General features: G+C 35.2%; 2 protein-coding genes across 4 annotated transcripts; one reads left to right on the top strand and one right to left on the bottom strand.

Moving 5' to 3' along the window:
- Positions 1-2,845: 2,845 nt before the first annotated feature.
- LOC117927054 (pyrophosphate--fructose 6-phosphate 1-phosphotransferase subunit beta-like) lies at positions 2,846-8,270 on the bottom strand. The gene is made up of 16 exons (XM_034846427.1): positions 8,063-8,270; positions 7,663-7,818; positions 7,425-7,546; positions 6,807-6,860; positions 6,557-6,663; positions 6,343-6,448; positions 5,934-5,997; positions 5,311-5,399; positions 4,830-4,961; positions 4,478-4,648; positions 4,263-4,378; positions 4,037-4,148; positions 3,789-3,873; positions 3,655-3,699; positions 3,394-3,462; positions 2,846-3,149 (listed from the first exon to the last, which is right to left on the bottom strand). The coding sequence occupies exons 1-16, from the start codon at positions 8,247-8,249 to the stop codon at positions 3,073-3,075; spliced, it is 1,692 nt and encodes a 563-aa protein (XP_034702318.1). The 5' UTR covers positions 8,250-8,270; the 3' UTR covers positions 2,846-3,072.
- A 13,701-nt stretch (positions 8,271-21,971) lies between these two features.
- On the top strand, positions 21,972-26,066 carry LOC117926643 (50S ribosomal protein L30). 3 transcript variants are annotated; one of them, XM_034845825.1, is made up of 4 exons: positions 21,972-22,044; positions 23,856-24,063; positions 24,151-24,306; positions 25,724-26,066. In XM_034845825.1, the coding sequence occupies exons 2-3, from the start codon at positions 23,872-23,874 to the stop codon at positions 24,283-24,285; spliced, it is 327 nt and encodes a 108-aa protein (XP_034701716.1). In that variant the 5' UTR covers positions 21,972-22,044; positions 23,856-23,871; the 3' UTR covers positions 24,286-24,306; positions 25,724-26,066. The 3 variants fall into 3 exon arrangements, with proteins under 3 accessions (XP_034701716.1, XP_034701718.1, XP_034701717.1); XM_034845827.1 differs by having other exon boundaries at positions 24,151-24,307; positions 25,755-26,066; XM_034845826.1 differs by lacking the exon at positions 21,972-22,044 and adding an exon at positions 22,115-22,268.
- The last annotated feature ends 5 nt before the right edge of the window (positions 26,067-26,071 follow it).

The raw sequence follows: 26,071 nt of genomic DNA, 5'->3' as shown, positions 1-26,071 counted from the left end.
AAATGCTCTAACGGCTAGTGAATCGGTCGAGGCTATTTTTTGTTTTTTTGGCTCCCGGTTTTAAAAACCTATAAATAGAAAGCTCCACTTCGTTTATGAGCAAGAGAATACCTGCATTTATTTGTTTACTTACTTGTTCTTGCCTTAAAAGCTCTCATTCTTTTCCTGGTGCATTAAATCTCCATTTGCATACTCTTTAGTGCACCTTTGTGATTCATCCTAGCCTTGAGTTGTATTTGAGCCATTGTTGAGCTAGGTTGAGAGATTCATACTTATTAATTGTGTGTTAAAGCCTTCAAATGAGTTGAAACTTGAAGAGATTGTGTAAGAGCCCATTGGAGCTGGAATCCAAGTGTAAAGGTGATTAGAAAACTTGGTTGAAGTTTCAAGTTAGTGGAACCCTCACTCGGTTAGGAGTTTGAGGAGAGTGGACGTAAGCAAGGAAAATGCGAACCACTATAAAATTTGAGTTTGATTTCTCTAACTTTATCTCTTTTTATTTGCTCATCTTGTGCTTAATTTTTTTTTTTTAATCCCAATTCACCCCCCTATTTTGGGTGTTTTCTTTTTTAAATATTAGCCTTTATTTTCTCACATATATCTTTCCTTGTGTTTTCCTCTTATAGGGAATGTGTTTGCCTTTTCAGGGTCTACCACACTTCAAGCATGCCTTAGACTCATTATTTAATTGTCATTCAGAGACATCGACTCATTATTTGATCGTCTTTCAGGGACATCAACTCATTTTTTAATTGTCCTTTAGGGACATCAACGTATTATTTAATTGTATTTCAAGGACATCAATTCGTACTGGAATATTCTAGGCCAATGAAAATGATTTTGTTACTTTCTTTGCATCAATGAAAGCATTTGGTCGTTGATTTGCAAGTTCTTGCAAATAAATAATCTTTTAAACTTCTAGTTCACATTAATTAGTATGAGGATCAAGATAAGTCAAAATCAATGCATTCCAAATAATTTCACGTTGTTCTTCTGGAACTGGCTCTTCTCCCCCTAATGGCGAGAAAATTGTCTTATTAAAATGATAATATGCACAACATGTCATTCTACCTTTTAAGTGTATAGGTAGACTAGTCACTAAATAAAAACTTTTGGTTTTATAATGTACATCCATACGACCTTTTACCCCAAGGAACCAAGTTGGTCTTACAATATTCTTCTGGGTCTAGCATTGTATAAAATGGTCTTCACATTAAATCAAATACTACTAGTAACGTAGTAAAAACTCTTTTGGAGCCTTTAATCAGGTTTCTATCACCTGATATGGTATTAACATTGTCTGTCATCAATGTTGTGCAATTAATGAGACAAGAGTTTCATCAAAATAACAAGTCATAAAACATTGTCATAAAGACTTTGTCTTTATAGAGTTGAAGATATATTATCATCAAGAAAGAGTTAGAATCAATGGAAAAATATTAGTCATCGATGATGACTTAACTTAATAAGTTGTATAAAAGCAACGAGAGCAACAAATTCAAGCTTTGCAAGGTTTGACATTATTTGAAAACTATATATATATAGATTAATATTAATAAAAAAATATTTCAATTATTATAATAAACTATTAATAAAATGCTTTAATAATATTTCAAGTAAATAATATCTAAAAATATAATAACCTAAAATTTATCAATTATAAATATGGTAAAAATGTATAAATAAGAAATAAGAATTAAAATCTAATATATATATAGTTTCGGGCTATGATTATTTTATCATAACAAAAATGTGCAAATTAATACATGGTTTCAAGTTATGAATTATTTTATGTAAATTTGTGCATAGCTTCGGGCTATGAACTTTCATTATGTAGATTTGTACATAGTCAAGTTATGAACATTTATTTATTTATTTATTTTATAACTTCTGACTATATAATATTGCTTGGTATAACTTCTAGTTATACCGTATAATTAAAAATCATATACATAACTTCTGGTCATGTAATTATAATTTTGTAATTTTTTACATAACTTCCAGTTATAGGGATTGCACATATTTTTCATAACTTCTGGTTATGAATTTACCTCATAATTTATAATTTATCCAATAACTTCTAGTTATAGGAATTGTACATATTTATGCATTCAAATAAAATAAGTAAAAATAGAAAATCAAAAGGTAATAAAGTAGAAAATCATGATATAAGTTTATCACATACTTTTTTGTGAAAAAGAAGAGAGAATAGTCTTTCTATTTCTTTGAAGAAAAGAACATCTTTTTATTTCTCTAAATAGAGAAAAATCTTTATATTTCTTTTGTAGAGACTATTCGTATTGATAACGTGTTGTAAAATAAAAGAACAAGGAGAAGAAAGACGAGTATTTAAACAAAGATATTAAAAAAAAAAAAAAAAGTAGAATAGAATGTAGGAAGAGAACGAGATCAATTTTCATTAAAGGTATCTCCATTTTATAGGGAGTTACAAATAAATATACATCAATATGGATGATCATCCACAAGTTTTTATAATCTGATAAATTATCATATTTTATAATACTTTTTTAATTTTTAAAAAGATATATAAATTTATTAATTTTTTTATAATTATAATTAGTCTCATTATTATTTAAGAATTGGTATAGATAAATAGAAAAAAAAAATGGAAGCACTCTAATCAACTTGACCAATCCAATCTTGACTAAGCTTAAAAAAGTGAAATTAAATTAAATTTAAGTACCTTAAATTAAAGATTGGGTCGAGCTAGACCCGAGTTAATTATTTCTTAATTTGGGGTTGACTCAAGATAGTTACCAACCTGAACAACTTGTAGTCCTACTCTTGAGTAGTGAAAAAGGTACGAAGAAAAAGAAAGACAGAATTAAATACTTGGAATACTATTTTTGAGCAATGTTTGGATGAAATTAGCAAAATGGTTTGAGAAAGTCACAAAATTACAAACACTGGTCCTTATTTTTTCCTTATGACCTGAATGAAAAACCGGTCACTCTATGCCAAAAGCAAGTGGAAAATGTACATCTTGATTGATTCTCTTCTTATTGGGAAAAATATAAAACTGATAACAGGAGGAGAAGCTCATTGACGCTCCTAAGCTTGGGCTCCCAGCTCCAGCATTAGGGTGTGATTAATTTCATTGGCTGTTGGACCCACAAACTGCACAGGGCCTGCAAAAGAAAACAAACGAAAAGATTGGGAAATGAAAGATAAAGTCCTTTGGAATGAAGCTGGATTGAGGGATCCTTTGGAACCAAAATTCATGAGAAAGTAAAATATTATGCTAGCCGGTTTTATAGAATACTAGAGGTTGAATTGATTTAAGCTGATTAGACTTGATAGTAGGAGCTAATTCAGGTCGATTATACTTGTCTAAAAGTCACATGGATGCTGGAAATAAATGTAGTGGCATACCTGGACTGACATATCGGTTCTTCAGAGCCCACTCATCGCGAAGGGATGCAAATTTTTTGAATGGTGCACCTGGAATTTCAAAAGATGCAGACAGAATTTGCTTAGTTTTTTGTTGGCCAATGGAAAATGACACTAATGTAACACTGCTCCACATTAGTACTAGAGCACGTAGAGGCATGGGCAATACTAAAGCAGTTCCTGCACAATGTCAACTCTTGGTGCAATGAAGGCAATATAGGATGGAGGGCATGGCCGTGTTACCTTCGAGTTCCACCATTGCCTTCTTTATCACGGGCTTGAACTTTCCTGCCAAATGGTAAGGTTTAGAAAAAATAAAAAAACTGATATGATTGGAGGATAATAAGGACAATCAGATAAGTGAAACGGTAGCAAACCATGTCTCCTCTCCACATCCATCAAAGAAGTCAATGCCGTTCCGCCCACTGTCCATTCTTCAACTGGAGCACCCAAATTTCCCACCTGGAAGCAAAATCACTTCAATAAAGTTGTAAAGCAACTTAAACTTTGATGTTCATCCACTAAAGTTAAAAGGGACATGCTTGAACTTACAAAGAAACATAAAGGCAACAAAAAGATGGAAAATAAAATTGAGAAAAGAAAAAAAAAGGATAGAAACACAAACTGAAGAAATCAATCCAGTCTTTCCAGAATGAAGGAGAGCTCCAGCACCATAACCCAATGCATAGCAGTAGTTAGCATCAAAATTTGTTGGCAAACCACATCTGCCCTCATACCTGAAGTAAAAATTAAGTGTCATGTAAAAACTTATCCCAGGAAAAGTAGCATAAGCACTCTGTTTCTCTTATAAATTATAATAAACATCAATTCTCCACCAATATGTCGGTTACCCAAAAAAATGAGACTGTCCATTAAACTTCCCATTATACGAATGTTCCTGCCTCCTTTTCTCCAATTCAGTGTCCACCATTTGAATAAGCATCTTTTCTGTTTCTATCTTGGCAACCTACAATGTGATACAGAGATCTCATTAATGGAAAAGAAAGGAAGAAGCCGACAACCATAGCCAGCAGGAAAAACATACCATACTAAACAGAATAAATACCTGCACATTCCCATGTGGATCTCTCTCCAGCAGTAGTTGCTCCTGTATTGCTTGTGGTAAAAAGTCAAAAAGCTGCTGCGACTGGTTTCTGAGTTTCTTTTTCCACTGCCCACCCTCATCAACAACATCATGAGCTAAGATTTCATTAAGTTCTCCAATAAGCTGTTGAACCTGTAAGTGACACAATAATATAAACCAAAACCATAAAACTGAATCAATATATCAATGTCACAATAATAGCAGTCTCAAAATCCACTTGCATTTCAAGAATCTTACAAAATGAAGAGAGAAAAATGGGAGATAGAGGTAGATGTATAGGTAAATATTTATCTTTGGTAATTCATAATTCTACCTCAGGAATGAAATCTATCAGGCCTTCGGGTATAAGTATAATGCCATAATTAAAACCACGTTCTGCTCTTTTGCAGATTATATCTGTGATGTAATCAGTAACATTCTTCAGTGTCAGCTTCTTGAGAGCAACCTGCAAAAAGATCGAACTTCTGTCAATCTAAGAGGGTATTCATTCTTATCATTTTGAATATCCAAAAGCAGAGGTCCACATTTTAGTAGCAGCAAATAACTCCTACTCATTTTTATCTCATTCAAGGAGAGTGATGAAATAAGTTCACTTATTCTTGACCCTATAAGAAGTGGAAAGATCGTCAGAAAGAATGCAGCGTCATTATCCTATCAATGACTTCACTCAGATTTAAACGTCTTAGCAGTCTTGAACTCCTGCTTTTACATAGTTATCATTTATCTACACTGTCCAATGTTCGCATGGAATAGGTTGATCAAACTAATTTGGGGAAAAAGGCATCAGAAGGCACCTCTTCTCCTATAATTGTAATGTTTGGATGAGTCTGCAAAGCACACTCCAATGTTATGTGGGAAGCTGCACGACCCATAAGCCTTACAACTGCAGAAGCAGTAAATTAGAGATAAAAAAAATACAAACATAAAGAGAAAAAAATGCAAATGTAATAAGTTCATTAAAACTGATCAGTCCCTCAAACTCAGGTAAGGAACTCAATAGTAATATAGGGTGAGCTAAATATAATTATTGACCAAAAATCATGAAGCATTTCTATATGTTCCAAAATGGATGAAAATTTCCAACCACAATGGGATAGAATTGTCATTTTTACAAGTTTGAAGAAATGATTCACAATTTTTTAGGGTTTAAGAAAGACTTGACTATTTACTACTTTATTATTTGAACAACTAGATTTAACTAAGGCTTCAAGGTGAAGGTAACTATATCTAGATCACAATGAAGTCACAAGCTGGTTATCTCAATGTTGTCTCTGAAGTGCTGCTTGTTATTCTTCTACTTCTAGGAAATTATCCATGTAACTGTGAAAAAATTCTTTTTCATCAGTTACATCACTCTAAAGAGATATAGCAAGAAATGTAGAGAAGAGGCTGGTAAATTTTGTATTAGTAAACTTACAATGGTAGTATTTTCCAGTTGAACGAGCATCTATCATGACATTTCCAATCATTTCTGCATATATCTGCATGTTCAGAGGAAGAGAAAAATATCAAAAACCATTTGTACATACTCCATGACATTGTCAAACCATACATGTCTCTTTCAACCAGAAACAGGCCCATAGTCATTGTTTCAATATTTTGTGCGCTGCTATTTCTATTGCTTCAAATTGGGTTAGGAAGAGTTTCTTGACCCATGTTGTGATTACCTGAATCAGGATCTTGTAGATCGTTGTGAGAGGAGGAAACCACATGGAATTGAAGACATATGGGGCTGAGTCCATGGGATTATGTAAATTAAATGTCTATCATGAAAACCATTTACGATTTGTTAAAGGTGCAAAACCTGAGCTGGGAACAGTCATTACCTTGCATGCAGTGTCAAAGCCAAAACTTGTGGGAACCTCTTTGCATTTCAAATCGCCATCAATGGTCTTTGGACATCCAATGACCCGTGTTTTCAACTTTTTACCCCTGAAAATTTTAAAGAAATAACAAACCTTCATCAAGAGGATCTCTGACTAAATATATAAATAAGAGACTCTCCAAGCTTAAAAAGACCATATAAGACTCATGCTGTACCTAAAATTTTCAGCAAGTAGGCAAGCATTTGTATTTGAGTCATCTCCACCAATAACAACAAGCCCATCCAACTCAAGTTTTGATGCTGTTTCATCAGCTTGCTTAAACTGGAATGTATGACCATGAAAAGTAAGTTTTTCTCTCTACAAACACCTAATCTAGAAGAATGAAGTCTACTCTAAACATCAAAGTTGATGATAAACCATAGTCAATCAAACTAGTTATCTCACAAGTAACAGGAAAAAATCACCTGTTCTGGAGTTTCAATCTTGTCCCTGCCACTACATATCATATGAAAGCCACCCTGTCAAAAGAATTCAACATAAGTAAGATGGGAATCCCCAAAAAGAACCACCTGATAAACACACTACAGAATGAAGTCTGAAAAAATACATTACACAAATAACCTGCACTAATGTTGCTCCTGTACTTGTACATTTACATGAGAAGTTGAAAAGCACATACCCACAAAGACACCAACAACCAAAATAACACCACGTACAAGAACAAATTAAATCAAACAAAAGAAATTAGTTAAGTAGCTATCTCTTTGGAAAGCAGAGATCAAAATTTGAGCTTACCAATGCTTAGCAATTGAAAAATATAACTCACCCAAAAACACTGAAATCAAATATAAAGTATCTCTATACACCTGCCAATCAGAAGCATAAATGGCCAATAGATAACCAACAAACTATTCACAATAATCCCATTGATTCAAAGCAACATAGTACTCAATTGAATCCCTCCTTGAAGCATAGGCATCATTTAGCAGTTCTCAAATTGAATTATCATGACAATGTTGCATCGTTTATCAAGCATGTGACACACAAACACCTAAAGCTACCAAAAACATTTAAAAACTCACCTGGTTTCGGAAAGGAAGGATAAACTCCGATGTCAACTCAACATATTTGCAATTCATGATCCCAGCAGGGCCCCCCCTGAATCCATACATGGTGCTTCCCGTTGTGCACTCTTGTAGATAATCTACCACCAAATCAACCAAACAGATTGTTACCAGGAAAAAGAGCAATTCAAAACTAAAAAAAGTTCAAATCAAATTCAACTCTGCCTAGTTAAAGCCCACAAATCAAAACCCTCACCAAAGATCCCTGAAATCACATTGTGCCCTCCCGGTGCCTGTCCTCCTGACAGTACAACTCCAATCCTCAAACCCTGATCCTTCTTCAGGCCCTCTCCTGGCACCAGAGTTGCTGATGGCTGCCCAAACAGATTCGGAAATAACTTCGCAATCTCATCTGTCATCGTAATTAGAGAATTCAAAGAGGGCACGTATTTGAAAAATGATAAATTATATGAAAAGCTCTGGAGATTTTCTTTTTCCGCGGATGCAGTGGCCGACAAATAATATTGTACAATCATTTGCAGAAGCATTTCAGACACATTTCTATTCTTGTATAAAAAATGTTCAGTTCCGTGTTCCCTTTCCGGTGCTTCACATATGATAAATTTACAGAATAGAATACAGAGAGGGAGGGAGACCTGGGTTTCCGGCGGCGGAGCTGGGAGGGCCATCAGAGACGTTGAAGGGTTTTCGGAGGACAGAAGGGAGAGGCAGGGAGTGCCGCAGACGGCTGGTTTGGACTTCGCTAAAGACGGAGGAGGGGCAGCCGGAGGATGGTCTGCCGGCAGTGGCGCAGCCGTTGGATGCGGCGGAGGAGGTAGACATTGTCGACGTGAACGTGGACAGCGCAAGGGAGGTTACTGAGACTTTTTAAAACGGAGAGTTCGTTATAGAAAAGGGCAAAATCGTCATTTTTGTTTCCGTCGAGACAGGGGTGTAGATCGTTAGTTAGCGGAAGTATTCAACGGTTCAATCCTTAAAACGACATCGCTTCACGGCACTTTTGTTTTTTAAATTAAAATTTGAAAATTATTGTCCATAACTTTTTTTTTATTTTTAAAAATTTATAAATTTTTTTTTTAAAAAAAAGATAGATTATGTTTTTTTAGAAACTTTAAAATCGAAAATTAGGTCATGTTTGACAACTATTTTTAAAAATAATTCTGAAAAATAATTTTTAAAAATTATTCTTTGATATTTTATAAAACAAAAATTTTGAGAACTTAAAATACTTTTAATATTTTAAAATATGCGTTAAGAATAATTTTCATATTTAGAACTTTATTTTTAATCATTATGCATTTTTGTATAATGATTATTTTTAAATAGTTTTCAAAAAACAACTTAAAACAACTAAAAAAAATACTATATTTTTTGTTCTTTGAGAATAGAAAACAAAAAATAGTTTTTTGATCGTCAAACGTGTTTTCTAATTTATTTTCTAAAAAATAAAAAATTGTTCTTGAAAATAGTTGCCAAACAAACTTTAAACATTTATAACTCACTCATCCCTTGAATAGTCTAGTTGGTCAGGGCGAACAATGGGAAATATAGTCTAGTAAGTGACATATGGTCTTGGTTCAAATCCTATCATTAATGATATCCTAAATTTACCTAATACTAGTTGGTGTGAGACAATCAACACCTCGAAATTTTTATTTTTTGTGATCTAAATACGTATCCATGAAAGATAATTTTTGATAGCCAATTATTACATCCACTAGCTAGTCTATCTAGGGAAGTTAGAAACAATCCTTTGAACAAACTTTATTTAAATCCATTACTCTATTCATACTCTCCATTTACCATCCTTCTTTTTAGGGACAACAACAATGTTTGCTAGCTAAAAGTAAGGTATTGAACTTTCTTAATAAATTTGGTTTTCAAAAGTCTCTACTATTCTTACTTAGCAATCTATCACTTGTCTAGAGTACATTATTTTTTGTTTGTCTAGAGTTACCTATGGATCCACATTTGTCCTATGCACAATCACTTCTCAATCTATTCCTATCATGTCACCTACCTCCCATATGAATACAAACCAAAATTCCTTCAAAAAACTAAATGGTTTAGACCGCTTGACCTAAATTAGACTCCAACTAAATAGTATAGCAACATCCTCAATTGCTTATTATCTTTAGCCAAAGCCTAATGTCATTGCAAGAAAGGCTACATATCTTTTATTCAAATTGTATCTACTCCTACTCTAGCCATATTTGGAATTGGTGCATCGATATCTTTTCAACCATAACTCCATTCTCTAATAGATTTGTGTATTTTTACCACACATAACATTAATGTGTAACAACTATATATACAAAATTTCTCTCATTATTCATTTTATAGCCAACCATACAATTACATTACATGGAACATAGGGTATAACCATTTTACATGTCCTTTCATTTTATTTGGACATGAGATTAAGAGGAATTTTTTTGTACTTCACAAATAGGCATGTCGGATCATGCATTCACCTATCTATCTATATATACAAATAAATCGAGCTAATCAACCTATAGATTCACACCTTTATATGTTTCTACAAATAACAACGCCCTTACATAACTAGGCATCATTATAGAACACCATAACAAAGAGTTCAAACTAAATATCCAAGCACCCAACTATGGATTGAAAAATTGATTTTAATCGGCTATATTTCGATAATATATTGGATATCGGACGGTCCCAAAAGGATATTGAACACCAATTATCGAACGGGTGGAATATTGAAAAAATATCAGGAAAATCACTGAAATATCGGCAGTATATTGATTTGGAATCGATAAATGGACAAAAAAATCGAGGGTGAAGCGACGTGCGGAGAAGCGGAGGAAACTTGTCAAAATATCGAAGATATATCGACGAATATATCAAATATATTGGCGAATATATCAGATATATCGGAGATTTTTTTGAATTTTTTTTTTTAAATTTTTATTTTTTAATTTTTTAATATTCATTTTTAATTTATTTTTTATTTTAAATATATATTATTATTTTATTTTTAACTACTTTTTATATTTATCTCATTAATGCTACTTACTTATTTTGTCATTTTTTTTAGTTTTTTCAAGCACTCTTGTGAATTTTGAATAGTTTTTGCCTCATCAATATTTTTGTTAAAATATCCACCCATATTTCTCTAATATTTTCGATATATCCGTACTTATTGATATTTTAATCCTTGCACCCAATACTCAGATTACCTCATTAAAAATTCATTAAATATTTAATGAATTTCAATGATTTTCCAATCTTTAAAGGTGAGACGACTAAGCCTTGAGTATTAATTTAGTAAAAAATAAAAATAAAAAATATTTGGTCATCGAGTGTTAATTTGTATTTTAAAATGAATTTTAATTATTTTAGAAATAAAAAAGTTATACCATTATTTTTTAATATAATTTTTTACTTTTGAATTTTAAAAATAAAATGTAAAAATAGCTACCAAACATAATTTTCAAAATTATTCTCAAATTTTTAATTATAAAAAAAAGAAAAAAAATTGCAACCAAACATGGCCTTAATAGTCTCCAAGAGTTTCACTGATTCAAACGGACCCCTAAATAGGATTGGTAAAAAAAATGAGAGGAGAATACTTTTTCTCACACGGCCGCCACCAGGTAATTCTAATCGTAACCCTAATTCAATTTCTTCATGTTCGGACAAGAATGGGATGATAAAAACCCGACCAGCTAGTATATACAATGTAGTAAAAAAAAATGATAAAATACTTATTTTCACATTTTTTTTTTTAGTTTTTTTAAATATTCTTGTGAATTTTAAATAATTTTCACCTCATCTTCAATATTTTGGATATATTCATATTTATCAATATTTTAATCCTTGCACCCAATACTCAGATTGCCTAATTAAAACTTCATTAAACATTTAATGAATTTCAATGATTTTCCAATCTTTAGAAGTGAGGCGGCTAAGCCTTTGAGTATTAATTTGGTAAAAAATAAAAATAAAAAAAATATTTGGGCCTCGAGTGTTAATTTGTATTTAAAAATAAATTTTAATTATTTTAGAAATAAAAATTGATAAAACAAAGGTTATGAATAATTAAGGAAAATACCCAAGGGGGGGTGAATTGGGTTTTTCAAAATATTTTTTCACACAATAATATAAGCACAAAATAAATAAAGGAAAGAGATAAAGTTAGAGAATTCAAACTCGGGTTTATAGTGGTTCGACACTCCCTTGCCTACGTCCACTCTCCTCAATCTTCTAACCGAGTGAGGGTTCCACTAACTTGAAACTTCAATCAAGCTTTCAATCTTCTTACACTTGGATTCCGACTCTAATGGGCTCTTACACAATCTCTTCAAGATTTGAACCACTTGAAGGCTTTCACACTCAGTTTACACAAAGATGAAACTCTCAACCTAACTTAAGGATGACTCAAGTACAAGAGAAAACTAGGATGATTTACAAGAGTGCACTAAGAATATGCAAGTGGTGGTTTAATGCACTAAGAAAGAAATGAGAACTTTTTTATCAAGAACAGGTAGGTAGGCTTTGAATGCAATTGTTCTCTTATCAATAAATGAAGTGAAGCTCTCAATTTATAGGTTTCTAAGCTCGGGAGTCAAAAACAGCAAAAGGCAACCTCGTCCGATCGAGCTAGGGGTCGACCGGTTCACTAGCCGTTGGAGCATTTAATGCATGACAGGTTACCGTTGCCTCAACCGGACCTCGACCGGTCCTCGACCGGACCTCGACCGGGAAGAGAAGGCTACTGGGAGATAGAGAAGGTTTTTAACCTTCCTCGACCGGTCCTCGACCGGACTACCTTAGCCGGTCGACCGGTTCCTCAACCGGTTGACCGGTTGGCCTTAGCCTCGACCGGTTGAGCCTTTTTGGCCCCGAAAAACCTATTTTTTGATTCCTTTCTTTTATAACACTTAGGCAAGGTCTTTAGGTGAGTTAATATGCCAATTTTGAATCAATTTACCTAAGGTATATTTGATGAAACTCGGGTTTTAAAGAAAATCAAGTTTTAAAGAATAAACCGAGTTTTCTAAGATGCATGAAAAGGTATGAACATCTTTAGTGCACTTATGCTATCATCTTACATTCATTTCCTATGATCTCAAGTCTTCCAAGCGTCTCGATCTTGTATCCATTAGGTCCTTTGATGAATTTTCGAGTTTATACCTGAGATTCTTAAACATTAAACCAATTAGTTATTTAACCATGATTTGTTATCATCAAAACCCGATTAGGAGAACCCTTGGGCTAACAATCTCCCCCTTTTTTATGATGACAAACCTTGGTTATCTAGGAGAGAAAGACATCTCCCCCTCAAACCAATCATGGATCAATCAAACGATAAGCAATGTAAAACACGAAGAATCAATGGATAAAAATATCATATCATATATATATGGAAATCTCACATGTATAATAAGATAGATATGACAATGATAACAATAACATGCATGAGAGACTCCTAGATCCTATAGATCCTAGATCCTATAAATATCTCCCCCTTTGGCAACATAAAAAAGAAACGAAAGAGAATGTCTAAAAAGCCTCAAGGCTGAGAGGGTGGAGGAGGAAACACGGAGCGGAGATATGCCATCATCTCCTCATGCTGACTCGCCTGACGGCTCTCAATATGATTCATGCGCTGCTCAAGATGGTCGAAGGTAGCCTGCTGCTGATCCATACGCTCCTCTATGCGCTCAAATCGCTGCTAGAAGTGATCAAATCAAGAGGTGACTCCAGTCTGATACTGATCGAGATGCTCCTTTATAAAGTAGAAGCGGGAGTCATGGACTAGGGCAAACTCCTCCATACGAGTCCCAAGAGAGCTGATCTGCGCGAAGAGATTCATCCAAGGCGCATGATCAGGAATATGAGGTGCTTGAGATGGTAGCTCGGTGAATGATGGCTGAGATGAAGGGTCTGCTGTGAAGGACGACTCAGTCATCATAGGCTCAGAGAAGGTAGCCTCAACATGAATGCCCTCTGACTGATGTGGAGGCGGAATGTCAACCTCGGGCCCTCTCTGCTCAAAGTCCCTCTGAGGGTCCAACCTATCCTCCATCTCTCTGATCTCGGCCTCCTCCTCTACTCCGGGGTGTATCTGATCATGTCCCCGGGCCTGTCGCTCGGCTTTCCTAACCCAGGAGCCATCGGGTGCCTTCTCGAACTTCATGCGCCCCAGAGACTGCTCATCATACGTGTCATAAGTGGTGAGGGCCTCAAAATCTGTCTCTCTACTCAAGTCGACCCCGACATCCTTGAAAGCACGGGTAAGGAAGCGGTCGTAGGGGAGTACACGTGTCAAGCTCTCAACACAGGAGATCATGTGCATCATCATAAGGTAGCCAACATGAATCCGTTTCCTAGTGAGGATCGAGTCAACAATGAAAGCCTCGAGGTAGGAGACCTTGTCTCGATGTCCTCCACGTGGCAAGAGAATCGAACAAATCATATGGTGAAGGACTCGGCTAGTCACTGTCAAGCTGTGAGCCGATGGTTTGCCCATCCCCTTAGGATCAGCAAGTCCGCACAACCTCTTAACAGCCTCTCTAGGCTCAAATCCTGGTACAATGGGCCACGCCTTGGCCTCATAAACACGGAGTCCAATCGAAGGGATGTCGGGAATGCGACAGATGCTCTCAGGACTCAAATGGATCTCAACGCCTCTCACAGTGGATAATATGGGTCCTCCAAGCCCGTAGGTCGCCCGAGAATAGAAAGCCCACACCAGAGTCGGGAAGATCGGCTCAGAGATCGTCACTACGGGCAGCCATCCCATCCGTCCGAACAACCCCTCAAAGCCAAAGTGTTGAAGCTGGGATAAATTGACACTTCTCCCTGGGACGACTTTCCTCTGAGCAAATTTTTCCTTGTAGCACTGATAGTCCTCATTCGAACTGAAGAGTGCCGTGTCAAACCTCGCCTTTCGGCGAGCCTCCGTCTGCTCGGGCTGAGATGGCTCAACAGGGCGCTTGCCCTGAGCCCTGGAAGTGCCCGTCTCTCTCCGTGGTGCCATCAATGAAGCGAAAGAGGTGAAGAAAGAGTCCAAACAGAGAATGAAAGCAGAGAGGAAGATGCAACCACAAACCCGAAACCCTAGACGCTTGGAGATGGAGCTGAACAGCCCTGAGACGCGCGGTGAGGAGAGGAGACGCCCTCAAGAGGTGAAACCCTGGGTTTCAAACCAAAACCCTAGCCCAAATCCGTCCCAAAATCAAGTCCTCAGCCTACAATCGGTCCGAAATTTGGCCAAAAACTCTTCGAGAAGCAGGGATGTGAAGGGGCGGCAAGCTCTGGAGGCGAAAATGGGAAAAATGAAGCGCGCGCGGGGGCGTTTTAAATTCTCGGCCCCGACGAACTGGTCGACCGGTTCCTCAATCGGTCGACCGCCTGGTCAACGGTCAACGACATGGTCAACGGTCAAATTTTCCAATTTTTCTTGCATTTTCTTGTCTCGTGATCCTCCCCCTGCCCTTTTCAGTTGAAATCCCCAATTTTTTATGTCCAATGCCACGAGAATTTTGATTTTTGGTCAAAAATTGACCTATTTCCTAAGGGATTGCTATATGATGCGTATGAGATGAAATTTATGCAATCATAATGCATTTCCAATAAGAATTCATTATACAAACATCAGATCAAAGAGAAATAACCCCTAGTTGTCTTCTAATATCGGAAAATTGTTCTTTACTTAGAGGTTTTGTAAAAATATCGGCAAGTTGATATTTTGTGCTTACAAATTCAAGTGTAATGTCACCCTTTTGTGCATGATCTCTAAGAAAATGATGTCTAATTTCTATATGTTTGGTCCTAGAGTGTTGCACGAGATTTTTTGAAATATTTATGGCACTAATGTTATCACATTTGATAGGAATATGCTCAAAAGACAAGTTAAAATCACTAAGTGTTTGTTTCATCCAAAGGATTTGTGCACAACACAAACCGACTGCTATGTATTCGGCTTCCGCCATTGACAAAGCTACCGAATTTTGCTTCTTACTATGTCATGAGACAAGTGAGTGTCCTAGGAAATGACAAGTGCCACTAGTGCTCTTTCTTTCAACTCTACAACTGGCAAAATCAGCATCCGAGAAACCAATCAATTCAAAGTTATCACCCTTAGGATACCACAAACCAATATTCATTATCCCTTTCAAATATCTAAGAATTCTTTTAACAGCACTTAAGTGAGATTCTTTAGGACAAGATTGAAATCTAGCACACAAGCATACACTATACATGATATCGGGTCTACTAGCGATCAAATAAAGCAAGGATCCTATCATGCCTCTATACATAGTTGAGTGAATAGATTTACCTTTTTCATCCATGTCAAGCTTGATGGATGAGCTCATTGGAGTTTTCATCACCTTGGCTTCTTCCATGTTGAACCTCTTGAGAAGATCCTTTATATACTTTGCTTGATTGATGAAGGTTCCTTCCTTTAGTTGCTTGATTTGAAGTCCAAGGAAGAAATTGAGTTCTCCCATCATGCTCATTTCAAACTCACTATGCATACACTTAGAGAAATCTTCACAAAGAGAGTCATTAGTAGCTCCAAAAATAATATCATCAACATATATTTGAACTAGGAGCATACCATTTTCTTTGGTTTTTATGAAAAGAGTTGTGTCAATTTTTCCCATTTTAAAACTCTTTTTCAAAAGAAATTTACTTAGTCTTTCATACCAAGCTCTAGGTGCTTGTTTCAAACCATAAAGTGTCTTTTTAAGTTTAAAAACATGGTTTGGAAAGTTAAAGCTTTGAAAATCGGGTGGTTGTTCAACATATACTTCCTCATTTATGAAGTCATTTAGAAAAGCACTTTTCACATCCATTTGATATAGAATAAAGTCTTTGAAGCATGCAAAAGCAAGCAACATTCTAATTGCTTCCAATCTAGCTACGGGGGCAAAAGTCTCTTCATAGTCTATTCCTTCTTCTTGATTATACCATTGGGCTACCAATCTTGCCTTATTTCTTACTATGATGCCATTTTCATCCATTTTGTTTCTAAAGACCCATTTGGTTCCAATAACACTTTGATTTGAAGGTCTTGGTACTAGTTCCCATACTTCACTTCTTTCAAATTGATTTAATTCTTCTTGCATAGCAATCATCCAATTTTCATCAACTATAGCATCTTTTATGTTTTTAGGTTCAATTTGAGAGATGAATGCAAGATTATTACAAATATTTCTAAGGGATGATCTAGTTCTTACCCCACTTGATGGATTACCAATGATTTGATCTTGTGGATGGTTGATAGCAAACTTCCAATCTTTTGGAAGGTCTTGGCTTGATTCACCTTGCACTTGTTGAGGAGGAGGTAGTGCCAAAGGCGATTCTTCTTTCTTGGGATCCTCTCCACTTTCTTCTTGTTGTCTTTTGTCTTCAATTTGCAATTTTCCCATGGAGGTCTCCAATCCTAAATCATCATCAAAACTTTCTCTTTCTTGAAGAGAATTGTTAGATTCATCAAAAATGACATGGATGGACTCTTCTACAACCATGGTTCTTTTGTTGAAAACTCTAAAAGCTTTACTTAAAGTTGAGTATCCAAGAAAAATTCCAACATCGGATTTTGCATCAAATTTTCCAAGATTATCTTTGGTGTTTAATATAAAACATTTGCACCCAAAGACTTTGAAATAGCTAATGTTGGGTTTCTTGTTTTTCCAAAGCTCATAGGGAGTTTTCTTAAGAATGGACCTCAACAATATTCTATTTAAAACATAGCAAGAAGTGTTTACCGCTTCGGCCCAAAAATACTTTGGCAAATTGTTTTCATTTAGCATGGTTCTAGTCATTTCTTGAAGAGTTCTATTTTTCCTTTTAACTACCCCATTTTGTTGAGGAGTTCTAGGAGTCGAAAAATTGTGATTGATACCATGCTTATTGCAATATTCCTCAAAGTCAAAATTCTCAAATTCTCTCCCATGATCACTTCTAATGCAAGTGATTGTAAAGCCTTTTTCATTTTGAACCTTGTTACAAAATTTTGAAAACTCATAAAAAGCTTCACTCTTTTGACTTAAAAACAAGACCCATGTGTATCTAGAGAAATCATCTACAATGACATAAGTATAAGATTTTCCTCCTAGACTAGGTGTCCTAGAAGGACCAAATAAATCCATGTGTAGCAATTCAAGAGGTCAAGATGTTGAAATGAAATTTTTGTTTTTAAAAGAGTTTTGATTTGCTTTCCCATTTGACAAGCTTCACAAACTTTGTCTTTTTGAAAATTAATTTTGGGAAGGCCTCTAACGAGTTCATCTTTGTTGAGTTGGGAAATGAGGTCCATGTTAGCATGTCCCAACCTCGTATGTCACAACCAACTTTGATCATGCATGCTTGAAAAACATCTATCATGGCCATCATATTTTGAAATATTTATAGCATATACATTTTCACATCTATGGCCCATGAAGATGGTTTTGTCATTTTGAATATCCTTGATGATACAATGAGATGCTTCAAAAATTACTTTAAAACCTTTGTCACAAAGTTGACTAATGCTCAAAAGATTGTGTTTTAAACCATCTACTAATAAAACACTTTCAATAAGAAAGGATGTACCATTACCTATGTTACCTTGACCAATGATTCTTCCTTTTGCATTGTCTCCAAAGGTGACATATCCTCCTTTTCTCTTTGTAAGGAAGGCAAACTTGGATTCATCCCCGGTCATGTGTCTTGAGCACCCACTATCCAAGAACCACTTATCCTCCTTTGAGCCCTACAAAATAGAATTCAAGTTGGTTTAGGTACCCATGTCTTTTTGGGTCCTTGAGGGTTAGTGACTTTGGATTTTTCAATCCAAACCTTTTTAACCTTAGCATTTGAATTCTTTTGAGCACCATTTTTTAAGGGACATGTACTACTAATGTGCTCTCCTCTTCCACAAAAGTTACAAATAGTGGAAGGACATTTAATTGAGGATTCTTTTATAAAATAGTTCTTAAAATACTTTTGGTTCTTTGAATATTTGAATCCGAGTCCTTGTTTGTCAAAAACACATTTTTGGCTTGCTAAGATCATTTCAAAGGACTTTTGTCCACAAGAGAAAATTGAAAGAGAGGAGGTCAACCATTCATTTTTCTTTTTCAAAATTTCATTTTCATTTCTTAAAATCTCATTCTCTTTTTCAAGATGAGTTTTAGAGATTTCATCAATTGAAAACTTTTCTTTCACTTCCTCAAGTTCTTTTTCAAGTTCTTGAATTCTCTTTTTAAGAGAATTATTTTTCAAACTAAGTTTTTCAAAATCCTCATATAGTTCTTCAAAAATAACATGCATATCTTCATCACTAGAGTTAGAGTTTACCTCATCAAGATCATCTATTGCCATGAAGCACGTGTTTGCCACTTTTTTCTCCTTTTCTTCCTCGAAAGATTCTTCACTCTCACTCCAAGTGGCCATCATTGCCTTCTTCATTCTTCTCTTGGCTTCAATTTTGTAGAGATGACAATCATATTTAATGTGTCCCGGCTTTTTGCATTTGAAACATATCAAATCTCCTTTCTCTTCCCATTTTTCCTTGTCACCATGTGATGAGGATTCCCTTCTTGAGGGATTTCTTCTAGAGGTAAACTTTTTCCCTCTAAACCTTTCACCTCTCATGTACTTGTTGAGCTTTCTTGTGATGAGCTAAATCATCATCTTCTTCACTTGGTTTTTCTTCTTCAACATCTTCTTCTTCCTTGGTTGTAGCTTTGAGAGCTATGCTTTTCTTCTTTTTGTCTTCACTCTCTTGTAGTTGCTTTGTCAAACTGATTTCATAAGTCATTAATGACCCTAAGAGTTCTTCCATAAGTAGCTTGGTCAAATCTTTAGCTTCTTGAATAGCGGTGACCTTTGTATGCCACTTTGAGGGGAGAGACCTCAATATCTTCATCACCTTTTCGGATTCATTTATGACCCTTCCCAATGCTTCAAGGTCATTGACAATTTCAGTGAACCTAGTGATCATCTCAACAATAGATTCAGTTTCTTTCATTGAAAACAATTCATAGTTATGGACAAGTATATTAATTTTTGACTCTTTCACTTGATTAGTTCCTTCATGAGTTATTTCAAGCAATCTCCAAATTTCCTTAGCAGATTTACATTGGCATATTCTATTATATTCATTCCTATCCATAGCACATTGCAAAGTAAAAATGACTTTAGCATTTAATTGAAAATTTCTTCCATCAAGCTCTTTCCATTCTTGCTTGGGTTTTGGAACCAAAACTCCATCAACTAATTTAGTGGGTAAAGTTGGGTCATCTTCAATGACATCCCATACATCTAAATCAGTTGATTGTAAGTACCAAGTCATTCTAGCTTTCCAATAGGGATAGTCAGTTCCCGTAAAGAATGGAGCTCTATGTTTTGAACAATTTTTAGTTTGAGATGAGCTTGATGGAATAGCCATTTTCCTCTTAGATGATTAAGTCTTAAGCAAGAGGTCTAGCTCTGATACCAATTGATAAAACAAAGGCTATGAATAATTAAGGAAAATACCCAAAAAGGGGGGGTGAATTGGGTTTTTCAAAATCTTTTTCCACACAATAATATAAGCACAAAATAAATAAAGGAAAGAGATAAAGTTAGAGAATTCAAACTCGGGTTTATAGTGGTTTGGCACTCCCTTGCCTACGTCCACTCTCCTCAATCTCCTAACCGAGTGAGGGTTCCACTAACTTGAAGCTTCAATCAAGCTTTCAATCTTCTTACACTTGGATTCCGGCTCCAATGGGCTCTTACACAATTTGTTCAAGATTTGAACCACTTGAAGGCTTTCACACTCAGTTTACACAAAGATGAAACTCTCAACCTAGCTTAAGGATGGCTCAAGTACAAGAGAAAGCTAGGATGATTTACAAGAGTGCACTAAGAATATGCAAGTGATGGTTTAATGCACTAAGAAAGAAATGAGAACTTTTTTATCAAGAACAGGTAGGTAGGCTTTGAATGCAATTGTTATCTTATCAATAAATGAAGTGGAGCTCTCAATTTATAGGTTTCTAAGCTCGGGAGTCAAAAACAGCAAAAGGCAACCTCTTCCGGTCAAGCTAGGGGTCGACCGGTTCACTAGCCGTTGGAACATTTAATGCATGATAGGTTACCGTTGCCTCAACCGGACCTCGACCGGTAAAGGAATCACCTCGACCGGGAAGAGAAGGCTACTGGGAGAGAGAGAAGGTTTTTAACCTTCCTCGACCGGTCCTCGACCGGACTACCTCAGCCGGTCGACCGGTTCCTCAACCGGTTGACCGGTTAGCCTTAGCCTCGACCGATTAAGTCTTTTTGGCCCCGAAAAACCTATTTTTTGATTCCTTTCTTTTATAACACTTAGGCAAGGTCTTTAGGTGAGTTAATATGCCAATTTTGAATCAATTTGCCTAAGGTATATTTGATGAAACTCGGGTTTTAAAGAAAATCAAGTTTTAAAGAATAAACCGAGTTTTCTAAGATGCATGAAAAGGTATGAACATCCTAAGTGCACTCATGCTATCATCTTACATTCATTTCCTATGATCTCAAGTCTTCCAAGCATCTCGATCTTGTATCCATTTGGTCCTTTGATGAATTTTCGAGTTTATACCTAAGATTCTTAAACATTAAACCAATTAGTTACTTAACCATGGTTTGTTATCATCAAAACCCAATTAGGAGAACCCTTGGGCTAACAAAAATATACCATTATTTTTTAATATAATTTTTTACTATTGAATTTAAAAAATAAAAAGTAAAAATGGTTGCCAAACATAATTTTTAAAGTTACTCTCAAATTTTTAATTATAAAAAAAAAAATGCAACCAAACATGGCCTTATTAGTCTCTAAGAGTTCCACTAATTCAAACAGACCCCTAAATAGGACTGATAACAGAGAAAAATGAGAGGTGAGTACTTTTTCTCACACAGCCACCAGGTAATTCTAACCCTAATCCTAATCCAATTTCTTTGTGTTCGAACGAGAATGGGATGATAAAAACCTGATCGACTAGTATATACAATGTAGTAAAAAAAAAGGAAGAAAAAAAATGAGGGATGATAAAATACTTACTTATTTTATTGTTTTTTTTTTTAGTTTTTTCAAATATTCTTGTGAATTTTAAATAATTTTGGCCTCATCGATATTTTTGTTAAAATATCCACCGATATTTTTGAAATATTCGTATTTACCGATATTTTAATCCTTGTACTCAACACTCAGATTGCCTAATTAAAAATTCATTAAACATTTAATGAATTTCAATAATTTTCCAATCTTTAGAGGTGAGGCGGCTAAGCCTTTGAATATTAATTTGGCAAAAAATAAAAATAAAAAAATATTTGGGCCTCGAGTGTTAATTTGTATTTTAAAATAGATTTTAATTATTTTAGAAATAAAAAAATTATACCCTTATTTTTTAATATAATTTTTTACTATTGAATTTTAAAAATAAAAAGTAAAAATGGTTGCCAAACATAATTTTTAAAATTATTCTCAAAATTTTAATTAAAAAAAAAAAAAAGTGCAACCAAACATAGCCTTATTAATCTGCAATAGTTACCCTGATTCAGACGGACCCTAAATAGGACCGGTAAGAGAGAAAAAGAAGAGAGTACTGTCTCACACGGCCGCCAGGTAATTCTAACCCTAACCTTAATCCAATTTCTTCGTGTTCGGACGGGAATGGGATGATAAAAACCTGACCAGCCAGTATATACAATGTAGTAAAAAAAAAAAGGGAAGAGAAGATCTTTTCGCTGAACTAGGGTTTTGTACATATTCTAGGTTGAGCTGAAACTGATTCTTGCAGTGGTTGAAGTGTTTTTTGTTTGGCTTGTCGATTGAACTGATTTGGGTTGGTATGAAAATGAAGAAATATTTTCAATTTTACTCTAGTTGTTAGCATATCCTTCTCTGAGTGGAACCTTTGCTTAATCTTGAAATGGTGTTTGTTTTTTGATCCCATAGCATTTGACGTGTTTTCTGTTCAGTTTGTTGATTGAATTAGCTAGTATGGAAATGGGGAAAACGTTCAATTTTCAATTCTATGATTATGGTGTGTCCTGAATGTAGCTCTGCCTTATGTGAGAGGACTGTTTGCAACTTTGAAATGGCGTTTATTTGCTGATCCGATTTTGAGTGCGTTGTTTGATTTTTTTATTGGGTTGGTTGTTTTGTTAAAGAGGCAGATAAGGCTTATCCAATTTGTTAATTTCTTGAGACTAAAGGCTTAGATGGATTTAAACACTGAAAAAAGGGACTTGTATAACCTACAAGGAATTATTGAGATATGAAGCTTTGTCGTGTTGAATTGTTTTGCAATCTGTTGGTGTGTTAGGAACTGGGTTATTCAATGTTACTGTGGCTTATGACAATCTGCATATTTTTGCATAGAGTCTAAACCAGTGTTTTATAAGATTTGTTCCTTTAGAGCCACAATAAATTATATAAGAAGACTACTCTTGGTAATCTTGCTCTTAAAATTTTTTAGATATTCATTGAGGGGGGTGTTGTTTTTTGTTGCCGCTCTATTCTTTTGGCGGTGCCTTTAGGCATCCGTTATGTACCTCTTGTGTATTTCAGGGTGCTCTCTTGGCATTTCCTTTTATAATATCCTCTCCCTACCTATCAAAAAAAAAAGCCAAAACATATGTTATTTTTCTAACCCTAACCCCAACCCAATTTCCTCATGTTCGGATGGGAATGGGATGATAAAAACCAATGTTTTCAAAACCGGACTGGTGTTTGAATCGGAAAAGTTATCGGCTCACGGTTCCTTTTATAATATTCTCTCCTTACCTATAAAAAAAAAAAGCCAAAACATATGTTATTTTTGTAATCCCCATTTCTGACTGCCTATATTTGGAAAGAAGACTTGGTATCATCTTTTGGGAGATCATGTTGAATAGAGAGTAGAAGAAGTATCTCTTAACTCATTAAGGTGAAGATTCACTCATATGAGTGATTAATAGATGGATGTATTTTGTGCCTACACGAGGAATATCCATCCGTGAATAATAAAGTTAACTAATTACCTTCAATTTTGGACTGCAACCAATTTCTCTGGATACTAATTATTCTTCTTAGATATTTTTATTTTCAGCACTTACTGCGGTTATTAATATGCTCAGAACCTGATTTGCCCTCAAATATCTGAATTTTCAGAGTGATTGGTGATTTATGATGTTACAGGTTTTATATGATTAATAAAATGACATAGGTATGTTCATTGTTTTTTGACAATATTATTTCTAATAAACTGGAGTGCATAAGCATGCTTAACATCGATTAGTGTATGCAAATTGCAAGAAAAGAAAAAAATTGTCTACCATTTCCTGTTTTGGCACTCCCACTTCTTCCCACTGTTTCAATCTCTGTTAGGTGCTATCATTTTATTGTTTAATTTGGGAAAAATTATTTATTTGGCATTTCATTGGCTGACATAGGGGCAAGAGATAAAATATGAATGCGTTCAAGGCTTTTAAAGCATGTGTTCCGGTTGCATGGAGCCCTAATCTTTATATAACCTTGGTGAGGGGCATTCCAGGAACTAGGAGACTCCACAGGCGTACATTAGAGGCACTGCGCCTCCGAAAGTGCAACCGAACTGTCATGAGATGGAACACTCCTACTGTCAGGGGAATGCTTCAACAGGTGCTAAAATGAGCTTGTGATGAATGCATCATCATCCATTATATATGCTTTTTAATTGATTTTGGTTGCCAAATTTTATTGTTTTAGGTAAAAAGATTAGTTGTTATTGAGACAGAAGAGATGTATAAGGCTCGCAAACTGAAGGAGACCAACCATCGAGCTCTACGCCCACCTTTGGTCATAAACCATGTCCTTCCCCCACCAGCAAATGATTCTTCTTAGAATCCTATGTTACTCTCAGAGGTTAGCTTTCCTGCTTTTTGAAAGGGGGTCTTCTTTAATGAAATTGTTTTGGCAAAAGTTGGTTTACTAAAAGTATGGCAAGGCAGCAACATAGGCACACACATAATATATGTGTGTGATGCAGCTTTGAGTAGCTCATATAATGTGTCTATTGGTTTGCTTGCTTGTTAATCATGCTTTCTTGACCAGTCAAATGAAGCTGGATTAGCCAGTCATCTTTGATGTAAATAGCCTGTTTTTATGTGGGTTTCTGAAATGTGATTAAACATGTCTTTCCCTGAGACATCTCTGAAATTGGAAAAGATTTTGTGTAATTAGAAGACAAGGTAATGAACTGTTAAAATTTTTTTAGTTTAATTCTTTTTTCTTTTTTAAATGGCAATGGAGAATCATAGCATGATGCTTGGAGATTGTTGTGGGTACTTTTCTAGGGGTTAGATTTGTTTGATCTCTTAACCTTGTGACATATGACAAGCCTTAGATGTTGAAGATTGAAATGTCCAAAATCTCCTCTTTATGTATATTAGGTTTGAATGAAGTGTAACATAGCAACTAACTTTACAGAATGGTTTCGCATGTACAACATGGGTATCCCACTCAATTTGATGTATTGGTATGCCAAAAGGAAAATGAAACAAGTGTACTGGGCAAGTTCTAATGAACTAGGGCTGTCTTTCCTTCTTCCTTCAACTGGACTTCTAGAGGGTATTGCATTCAGCATGTTGCACACAAATGTCATACCCATACCAATATCATCTCATGTCTCACATCAGTGCTTCGCACATTTTAAAGCCTTTACTAGAAAAGGAATTAGGTGTTGTCAATATATTCTATGGGTCCTCTCACCAAACCACTCTATATCAATTTATATGCTTTTATGATTGAGATTTTTTCCCTTTTCATATCATCGCAATTCAGTCATACCCTTAGGAGTTGACATCTGAAACATGTCCAATTGGTCTAGCCATCAATTGTGGGTCAATAGCCTAACCAGGTTGTTTTATGTCCATTGTCATATTTGAGCATTCTTCTCCCTAATTCTGATGCCCATTCGAGATTAGTTAGCATTTCAGCATGAAATACAACAATGGTTAATTTTTGGACTTTGTTGTTATTTGTTAAATACTCTTTAAAAAACTCGTGTGGTACCAATGAATATGTAGCCGCAATGTTTTGCTGCAGATGAAATATTTCTTGAACTTTATTCCATTGGTATGATTTTAGAGGAAAGAAAGGAAACAACATGAGACCAAAAAAAAAAAAAAATGTTCTTTTACATACTTGACCTTTAATTTTTTTTTTCTTCTTCTTTTTTTTTTTTTTTCAATAGTGTTGCCATCATTTTTTTTTTTTAAAGGTAAATAGTGTTGCCATTAAAATGAGGTGTCGTTAAATTTTATTTCTTTCCTCCTTCCAGGATCTGAGATATTTGGTCTTGAGTGAACAAGCATAGGAAAGCACATGACCTAAAAAGGAGGCAATTGCTGTGCCCATTGTTCATGCTGTCTGTAAGGTGGTGACTTGGGGTTCATTTGACTCTGTCTACTGTGGAAATAGAGATGTAAATGAACAAAGAAAAGATGGCTTTAGGAAATGGATATGTTTCAGGCATTCTGCTGATTTTGAAATTTGTATTCATCCTTCATCTGTAAGACTTGGATCATGTACTGGCCTACCTGGCATTTGAACTCCATAAGTAAGTTTGCTTGAATAAGAGCAATTCAGTCGCCTGATTTGTGCGTCTGTGTGTAGTAGAATCATTGAT

Source organism: Vitis riparia, chromosome 12 (genome assembly GCF_004353265.1).
Source record: "Vitis riparia cultivar Riparia Gloire de Montpellier isolate 1030 chromosome 12, EGFV_Vit.rip_1.0, whole genome shotgun sequence".
NCBI classification, from domain to species: domain Eukaryota; kingdom Viridiplantae; phylum Streptophyta; class Magnoliopsida; order Vitales; family Vitaceae; genus Vitis; species Vitis riparia.
Note: the sequence above shows the minus strand (reverse complement) of the source record. Positions and strands in the feature narration are given on the sequence as shown.